Source organism: Pteropus vampyrus, unplaced genomic scaffold (assembly GCF_000151845.1).
Source record: "Pteropus vampyrus isolate Shadow unplaced genomic scaffold, Pvam_2.0 Scaffold109, whole genome shotgun sequence".
Classification (NCBI taxonomy): Eukaryota; Metazoa; Chordata; class Mammalia; order Chiroptera; family Pteropodidae; genus Pteropus; species Pteropus vampyrus.
Genome location: NW_011888890.1, coordinates 6,447,740 through 6,457,668, shown reverse-complemented (window position 1 = coordinate 6,457,668; position 9,929 = coordinate 6,447,740). Strand labels below are relative to the sequence as shown.

Sequence of the window (9,929 nt, the reverse complement as noted above, 5' to 3'; positions counted from 1 at the left end):
ATTACATGCATTACTTCTGACTATATTACATGAGTGTAAGAATAGGATATAATAAAATACATGAATATAATAATTATGATAATAATTACTGAGTACTTGCCTTGGGTCAGGTACTTTTCCAAGAACTTAATTTGGATTAAGTCATTTAATTCTCAAATTAACCTTAGGAGGTAAGCGCTATTATCTTTCTTTTGTAGATGAGAAACTGAGGCAAAGAAAGGTAATGAAATGTAACCAAGGTCACATTGCTAGTAAATTAGAAAGCTGGATGTCAAGCCTTGGCACTGAGGCTCCTGAATCAAATCTCTTAAGCATTTCCTTATACTGCTTCTTCCTGCTTACAACAAACTCATCTTCAAAATGCTGATATTCCAAATACTCTAACAGTGGTTCTCAAACCTTAGGATGCACAATCACCCGGAAGAGCTGTTAAAACATAGGTACCTGGGTCCCACCTTCAGAGTTTCTGACTGAATAGGTCTGGGGGTGGGAGTTAAGAATTTGCATTTCTAATCAGTTCCCAGGCGATACTAATGCTGCTGGCCCAGGCTCCACATTTTGAGAATCATTGCCACATGATGTAGAAACTCAATGATTCGACAGAATAGGCAAACATTTCATAAAGAGGAAAAAATAAGATGTCCACAGCTATGTGAGAGCTCACAGTTCTAGAACTTTGGTATCACTTGGTATGCAAGGTTGCCATTTGAATAAGCATGTACATTGGGATATCATTATACTAAAAAATTATTGTTTATCTGCAATTTGAATTTAACAAGACATATTTTTTAAATCTGGCAACCTTACTGGAATGCTACTTTTTGCTTATTCATCATTGACTGGGTATGGGTGTGAAGGGTACTTGTTAATTATCTTGTGTCAGGGCTAATAGTGCTTGTATTTTAATCAGACACCTTTCTTCATTCCAAAAGGATAAGTATCAGGTGAAGAAAAATAAATGTGAGAACAGAACTATTTACTTATGCCTTCTATGTACCAGAAAGTTCTTTGGTCAGAATATTCCCATTCTTGTGGATTTTGTATTAAAGACATTGTCCTGTCATTTTTGCCCAGAGGTGGCACTAAAATGTTTTTGACAAAGTGATTAGGTTAAAATGTTATTCTTCCATCTATCCATCCCTATAACATTTGTTAAGAACCAGCCACACGACTAGGCTGGACACAAGACACGTGCGTGAAACAGAGATAGTTTCCTGAAATTAACCAGTAATAGGAAGCAAAACTAGCCTTGGCCGCCTCTTCGATTGTAATTCCTACCTCAATAATGAAAAAATATATAGATATGTTATTACCTCAGTAATCTGAGCAATCCGATTGGCTTCATCATCAGTCATTTCCGAGAGGCACTGTGCTACACTGATATACAGCTCTAGATCATTTCTCTGGTAGAGAAAAAAACCAAGCATGTCAAAATACAATATAAGTATTTCTTAATGTTCTTAATTTTCTGGCAGATTAGTAGATTTGTTTATCTCCATGAACAGCAACTGGTATGATTTTAATTTTAACCAAACCAAAATGTGTGGCCAATTTTTATCATTTAAAAAACATCTTTCCTGTTATTTGGGTATTTGTTTGGCTGTACTTTCTTTTCTGCTTATCAGAATCATCATTCGAAATGAATTTTTAACTTCTTTGTAAAACTATAATTCAGAGGTCTGTTAGAGGAGGGGAAAAGCTAGTGTTAAATCACTTGATATGATTGGAGTACTGGACAACATGCCCAAGGATTCTATGGGTGTAAAGTGGACGGGTTTCCGAGCTTGCTCATCTCTTACAGGCATTTGGTAAAAGGTTTAAGAGCAAACTTCCTGGTGCCCACTGGTTAACCCGCTTCTGAGCTTGCTTAAGACTCTAGTTCTAAATATTCAACCTCAATTTAGATCTTGGAAGCAAACACATTCTTAGTAAAGAATGTGGTTATTTCTTGCTAGCCTTCCCACCACATTCTTAAAACATACACCTCCCTGCTTTGCCAAAAAGGCTTTAAAAAATCCCAAACATAAATTGTCAGGAATGTAAATATTTTTGTTCCTTACCCGAATCTTATTTGGCAGGAGGTCAAAAATTTTCCCAGTAGCTTCACAGAGCAGGCTCCAGAGGTGGTAGGCAGGGCTGGGCAGTTTCATAGCCTGGCTCAGACCTTGCAAGGCACTAGGGCATAACTCAGGACTGGAAAGTGGGGAAGCTGCTTGAAAAACTGCTACCATTAAGTTTTCCACAAAGCCCAGGATCTGTTCGTCAGAGACATGTTTGATCCACAGAGGTGCAGTTACCAGGAGGTATTTCTTAATATTCAGCTGGAGGCAAAATAGAAGAGGTCGGACGTAAAAAGGCAAGTCTGGGTTTGCAACATTCAAAACTTCTAAGTCATCTCTGTGTTTGAGAGTAGACTGAGAGAGAAAGGTTCAGGTAACTTCCTTGCTCCTCGTTTTCCTAAAGCTTCATGATATAATGGGCTACCGGTACATGTAATTTTGGCTCCATGGTGACTCATATGTATTTATGGTATCTGTCAATCCGTCTGTAAACCACTCAGCTTAAACACTGGATCTTTTCAGTGAGGGAATAAAATGCAGCTTCTAAAAGTACATGACCGTTGCTATACAGTCTTAATGTCACATTCTCTGGCAAGACGAGCTGAAGATGAAAGGCTCACCTGCTGGAAATCAACTAAACAGAATATTTGATATTATTAATTTCTTATTCTGAGGAACCACAGAGAAATAATAAGGGGAACTGGCATGCGAGACCATTTCTGACCAAAGAAGAACCAGCTGAGCATGTGAAACTGACCGTGGCATCTTAGAGTTCATGAGAGCTAAGAAAGGGCACAGTTGATAATAGCTCTGGGTCACAGATTTTAAGAGAATAGGCTTCGAAATTTTTTAGAAACTAAGTGTGGTACTAAATCTAAGAGAAGTGTTATTAAAAAAGTAAAATCTGATAAAAATCAGTAAATTTCAACAAAGATCAATGTTTGTTGTTGCATGAGCTATCTGAAGCTTACTTTAAAGAACATACCATTTCAGATCATTTTCTAAATGAAAAGGTATATAATTAAGAAAACGAATTCACAAACTTTATTAACAAAGGTAATGTGAAAGGTCCATAATCAAGCATGAATGCAAAAAAATTGGCACAGATCTAAAAGAGGAGTAGAAAGATCACTAAAACCTAGAAACTTCTGAGGTCAACAAAATAAGCTGTTAGTTATTCCTGATTCGAAAGGAAGGAGTTAATAGTTCAGTGTTTAAGACATGGACGTTGGAGTCACCCACACTCTCTTCCATATATTAGATTTGTGAAATTTGCTTACCCTCTGTCTCCTCAGTTTACCAACCTATAAAATGGAAACAATAAAATCTACTGCTCAGAAGTGAAATAAGCCAGATACAAAAGACTTCATAGTGTGTGATTCTAAAGAATTTCTAAATTTCATGTGAAATTTAAATTTATATGAAAGTTCTTTTAAAAAGGCAAAGAGTTGATCAGTAGTAGCCTGGGTCTGAGATTAGGACAAGGAATTGACTACAAAGTAGGCACAATGAAACTTTTTGGGGTGATGCAAGTATTCTTGGTAATAGATAAAAATGTATAAAATGTACTAAAACTCCAATTACACTTAAAATGGCCATATTTTATGGGATATAAATTATAGCTAAATAAAGCTGTAAAAAAAAAATCAGCCTTTCGGGGTTGAAAAGAGATTAAATCTGATGTCTGAAAGTACTCATTGAGTGCTTACAAGTAGTGGGTGAATAGCAAGTGCTCATAAAGTGGCAGCAGATAGGTAATGATAATAGCTGACAGAAAAGATGCAGACCTCAGTAACATCAACTTTCGATTAAAAAAAATATTAGGAGATGTAGGAAAGCTTAAAAGAAAGAAGTGCAGAGTAGCGACTGAAGCCAAAATTTTGAGGAAATAATAAGAGGGCTCTGCAGCATGCTCAAAGAATTAAAGCCTCCTAGAATAGAATAACAAAGATGAGATCATTTAACGTATAATCAATTGGTAAACCTCTAAAGAATCATAAAATGTGTATTTTTGGTCCTAGCTTGAAATATACTCAAATTTATACACCTTTACTAAATGCACATTTTAAAATAATTTTGCCCCATTCTTTCTAACTGTCCTTAGCCTATATCATGGAAGGTGCTGGTCCCCTCTCTCTATCACAAATACCAGAGTAGATCACTTCTTCCTTAGCACTTTGCTCAAACTGAACCCCATAGCAGAGACAATCTACTCTCTCCACCTACATCTCCTGGTGCCTCTAACTTGATGCCTAACCAAATCCTACCAAGCCTTCAAGACTCACCTTAATTGCTATCCTTTCTGTGAGAGGGAGAGATCACATACACAGTACATGTAGATTTTCCATTCTCTTAATACTTACTGAAACGATTATATGTATGATATAAACAAATAAACCCAGGTTCAAATAGCTCTACACCTTTCTAGCTATATGATCTTGAGAAAAAAAATTTAATATCTCTGATCATTTTCCCTTTTTTGTAATAAATGGTAGCTGAAAACATGAATGGTGATGGTTATGGCAGAGTTCTAAATCACACAATTTTCCACTCTTCTGGCCAGCTACTGTCAATGTCAAACCCTCAATTTCTGCAAAATCCCATTTGTCCACTCTTGGCTTTGAGAACATGCACCCAAATGAATGTTAATCTCTCCGCACCGCCCCCCCCCCCCCACCCCACCGCCACACCTCTGCAAAGAAAAGGGAAACATATCCTCCTGATGCCCAATACCCTTAGTTGCTACATACACTCAGACCGTGGATCAGTGGTGGCATCACCCATAATCCCAAGAGTGCAGTTGCATTCTGGGATGACTGTGCCTGAGTCACCATAATTTCAAGGCACAGTTGTTGAATCTCTTCACCTGAAAAGAAAAGGAAAGGAATATCTAATGTAGCTGCTTCTCTGACTCATTTTTAGCTTTCAGTGTCTCAAATCAAAGCATCTGCTTAGTGACTTCTACAGGTAATATAACTTCAGTAAACAAAATGATATTTCAAGAGACCTTTTAGTTATGAGGCAAAAGTATCCCCTGGCATCAAAGTCCTAAGTCTGGAATTGGCAAGGGCCTTGAGCAAGGGAAATTTCTCTTATGATATTGAGAGAAAGCTAATAAATGCTCAAATACTAACATGATGTTGAGATAATTTTAGCTAGAAATCCCTTTGCCTCTGTTTTCCCCTCCTCTCAATCCTGCATTCAGCACATAGGAAAATCTGTCTTGGTCTGGAAGGACTTAAAGATGTCGTCACATTCTCTAGTGATCAAGTCTTTTTAACAATTTGATCCCCACAGGCAGATTTGTTTTCCCAACCGGACCTTTTCTTCCTTTTTCTAAGGAGTTTTACTAAAAAACATTCTTAATACAGTATGCAAAAGAAGGGAGGGGCAGGGGGACATATTTTTCAAATAAAATCTCTGAAGACACAGTGTAGTAGCATCATATCTTATACATGGATTAGTTTAAAATAAAAGCCTTTAAGTGAAAAATTGTACATAGTCAAAATCATCTTTAATAATCCCTTAAATTACACCTAAATTATAGTATATAATTCCTTCTGTATATCATACATGTTAGCACCCTACTGTCAAAAATAGACCACTTATAGCAAATACACACAAACACCCACAATTACAACACTGTTAAAATTGTTCTCTCTTTTTTTTTTTTTGAGATGGAGGCAAGTACATAAAATTAAATTTCTATATGTTAATTAATTCCATAAAAGAGGTTGTGGTGGATGAATGAGAGGATGAATGAGAGGTGGGGAGGTATGCATTCCCTTTGCCTCTCACCACAAAGTATCTGTGGTAGACAGAATAATGGTCCCCAAAGATGTCCACATCCTAATCTCTGGAACCTATGAATATGTTACCTCGCATAGCAAAGGAACTCTGCAGATGTGGTTGAGGTTAAGGACCTTGAAATGGGGACATTATCTTGGGTTATTCAACTAGACTCATTAATCACAAGAATCTTTAAACATGGATAAGCTTTCCCAACTGCAGAGAACCAGATAGATGACAGCATGAGAAGGCATCAGCCCTCTGTTGTTTGCTTTAAAGATGGAGAAAGGGGGCCACAAATCAAGGAATGTGAGCAGCCTTTAGAAGCTGGAAAAGGGAAAGAAATGAATTCTCCTTTTCTTAGTCTGTTTGGGCTGCTATAACAAAATACCATAGACTGGGTAGCTTATAAACAACAGAAATTTATTTCTCACAGTTCTGGAGCCTGGAAGTCGAAGATCAGGGTGCTGGCATGGTCAGGTTCTGGTGAAGGCCCTTTGTTAAGACGCAGACTTGCAACTTCTCGGTATGTTCTCCCATGGTGGAAGGGGCAAGGAAGCTCTGTGGGGCCTCTTTTTATAAGGGCATCGATCCTATCTATGAGGGCTCCACTCTCATGACCTAATCACTACCCAAAGGCTCCACTTCCTCATTCCATCACAGTGGAGGTTAAGATTTCAACACAAATTGTGGGGGACACAAACATTCAGACCACAGCACTCCCTCAGAGCATCTAGAAAGTAACACTGCTCTGTCTGTATCTTGATCTTAGCCCAGTGAGAACCATGTTGGACTTGTGGTTTTTACAAGAACTATATTCTGTAGTTATTATAGAACTATAAAATAATAAAATGGTTGGTTCAAACCACAAAGTCTGTGGTAATTTGTTATAGCAGCAATAGAAAACAGTTACAGCATCCCATTGAAACTCATGGCTCTGGAAATGCAATTTGATAACCATCAAACCTGGCTTTCCGGGGCCTGCGACAGATGCTCAGCAACAGGCACAAATCAGTCAAGTACTGTCTTGATGAGCGCATCCTGTGTCTTCAGCCTCCTCCTCCCCACCCTCCGTGAAAGGTATAAAGACACTGAAAGGAACTCAGCAGTCCCATCCAAAAAGTCAAACCCCAAATCCTAAAAGTCTATCCAGTCACCACCAATTGTGACACAGAGTCTATTTTTCTACTCAAGTCACACCCTAAAAGCAGAGTCTGAAGACCTAAAACCTTGACATTTACCAAAGTTTAGCCTCATAAGTGGAGAGAGGAGCGCAGCCCAGTTCACGGGAGGGTACTGGTAGCTTTCGCCAACAGTTGCAATGGGTTTCATCACTACCTTGAGAAGGGAAGGAGGCACAGATTCAGGGCCTGCAAAAGAAAGGAAAAAAATAATAAAGCACCTTGATAGCATCATGAAAGTGGAAAAGGCCAACTTTCCCTCCTGGTTCTTCTAGTTTCAAAAGATCTGGGTATTACATCTTCCATTGTGGTTCATTTTTCAATCCTGTGCTCGTAATCTCAACTCAGTTTGCTACAAAGCCTTGTTCCCTCTATTCTTCTCTCATTTGTCTCCAGTCTTTCCCTCTTGTCTGGACAGGAATATTCCACATAGTTACTTAGCTATGTTCCATACTTTTTCTCATTCCTTTTTGTCCAGCTTTCTAAAAAGAGTAACTTTCTCTACATTATTGCCTCACTGCTCATTTACTCCTCAATCTACTCCCAGAGGAGACATTTATTGCCTACTCAGGTACAGTCTCTTCTAAGGATTATGGATTACCTTCAATACCTGTGGCCCTACACGGACATGTTCTGCACTATGAGATTCACCATTCTACACCTCAGACTGTGCCATGGCTGACTGCTTCAGAGGTGAGCATCTAAGGTAACAGCTAATCTATAGGTTAATCAGCTATCTGTGACACAGTACCATAACTTTAACATTAAATTCTTTTTATTCAGATGGGGGAGGTAATTTGAATCTGAAAATAATGAAATGTGGAGTAGTTATGAGTGGAGACATAAGGTGCAGTCAAGACTGGAGTAGCTATTAAGGGTCATGTAAAAGTGAAGTTATAAGGAGGTCAGAAATGATGTATAGAAAAGCAAAAGACCAAGAAGGAGAAGTAAAAGTAGCAGGAGCAACATAAGCAGCAGAAGGGAAATCAGCATCAGTAGAAAGAGAGGCAGAATCAGCAAAAGGAAAAGCAGGGACAGAATCAGTAGAAAAAGCTGCAGAACCAGCAGGCACTGAAGAACGGGAAAGCAGAAGCGGGACTGCGTCAGCAAAAGGGAAACCAGCTGCAGAAAGGAGAAGCACAGGAAAAGGAGAAGCAGAGGCGAGAAAAGCCACAGAATCATCAGGCTCTAAAGAAGGGGAAAGCAGAAGCGGGACTGCATCAGCAAAATGGAAACCAGCCGCAGAAAGGAGAAGCACAGGAAAAGGAGAAGCTGCAGAACCAGCAGGCACTGAAGAACGGGAAAGCAGAAGCGGGACTGTGTCAGCAAAGGGAAAATCAGCTGCAGAAAGGAGAAGCACAGGAAAAGGAGAAGCAGAGGCCAGAAAAGCCACAGAATCAGTAGGCACTGAAGAACGGGAAAGCAGAAGCGGGACTGCGTCAGCAAAGGGAAAACCAGCTGCAGAAAGGAGAAGCACAAGAAAAGGAGAAGCAGAGGCCAGAAAAAGCAACAGAATCATCAGATAGGGAAAAAGGGGAAAGCAGAAGTGGGGACATCGTCAGCAAAAGGGAAACCAGCTGCAGAAAGGAGAAGCACAGGAAAAAGAGAAGCAGAGGCGAGAAAAGCCACAGAATCACTGCGTCAGCAAAACTGAAACCAACCGCAAAAAGGAGAAGCACAGAAGGAGAAGCAGAGGCTGAAAAGCCACAGAATCAGCAGGCACTGAAGAACGAGAAAGCAGCAGCAGGACAGGATCAGCAAAAGGGAAACCAGCTGCAAAAAGGAGAAGCACAGGAAAAGGAGAAGCAGAAGCAAGAAAAGTCACAGAATCATCAGACAAGGAGAAAGGAGAAGGCACAGGAAAAAAAATGCAAAAACAGAAACAGCAAGAAAAGCAGCAGAATTAGTAGAGGTTAAAAAACAAGGAGAAGCAGAAGTAGAGGCAGAGTCAACAAAGGTGAAAACAGTTGAAGAAAGAGCTATAGCGAAAAGGAAAAACATAAATGGGCAAAACACTTAAATAGATATTTCTCTAAAGATGATACACAAATGGCCGACAAGGATATGAAAAGATGTTCAACATCAGTAATCATCAGAGAAATAAAAATGACAATATCACCTTACACTGATTAAAATGGCTACTATAAAAAAAATAAATAAAAAGAAAATAAATAAGTGCTGGCAAGGATGTAGAGAAATTAGAACACTTTTGTACTGTTGGTGGGATTATGCAGAACTGCTGTGGAAAACAATATGATGGCTCCTCAAAAAATTTAAAATAAAACGACCATATGACCCAGCAATCTCGCTTTGGGTATATAACCAAAAGAATTGAAAGCAGAGTCTTGAAGAGATCTCAATAAACCCATATTCACAGCAGTACTGTTTGAAATAGCCAAGAGGTGGAAGCAACCCAAATGTCCATTGATAGATAACTGTATAAACAAACTGTGAAACAGACACAAAATGGAATAGTATTCAACCTTAAAAGAAAAGAAATCCTGTTATATGCTACAACATGGATAAACCTTGAGGATACTACACTAAGTGAAACAAGCCAGTAACAAGATAAATGCTGTATTCCACTTATATCAAGTATCTAAAGTAATCAAATTAATAGAAACAGAAAGTAGAATGGTGGTTATTAGGGGTTAGGGTGAGGGAGAAAAGGTAGGCATTGTTTAATGGGTCTAGTTTCAGTTTTGTAAGATGAAAAATTTCTGGAAATCGGTTTCACAACGATGTGAATATACTTAACTGTATATTTAAAAATGATTAAGATGGTAAATTTTATGTGCTTGTTCTAACAAAAAAATAAAAGGAGAGACTTTTGGTTTCCAGTTCTGCATGTAAGCAGCTTAGATAATCTAGATAAAGTGATTAAATTCCTAGAAACACA

At 38.6% G+C, this 9,929-nt stretch overlaps 1 protein-coding gene across 3 annotated transcripts in view; it reads right to left on the bottom strand.

The window, feature by feature from the left end:
• FOCAD (focadhesin) overlaps window positions 1–9,929 on the bottom strand; it is a 270,313-nt gene that overhangs the window by 12,558 nt on the left and 247,826 nt on the right. For all 3 annotated transcript variants that reach the window (XM_023533725.1, XM_023533726.1, XM_023533727.1), the window contains 4 exons: window positions 7,091–7,219; window positions 4,811–4,926; window positions 2,061–2,321; window positions 1,314–1,403 (listed from right to left, as the gene is read on the bottom strand). In XM_023533725.1, coding sequence (XP_023389493.1) covers window positions 1,314–1,403; window positions 2,061–2,321; window positions 4,811–4,926; window positions 7,091–7,219 — 596 coding nt within the window. The remainder of the gene's footprint in view (window positions 1–1,313; window positions 1,404–2,060; window positions 2,322–4,810; window positions 4,927–7,090; window positions 7,220–9,929) is intronic.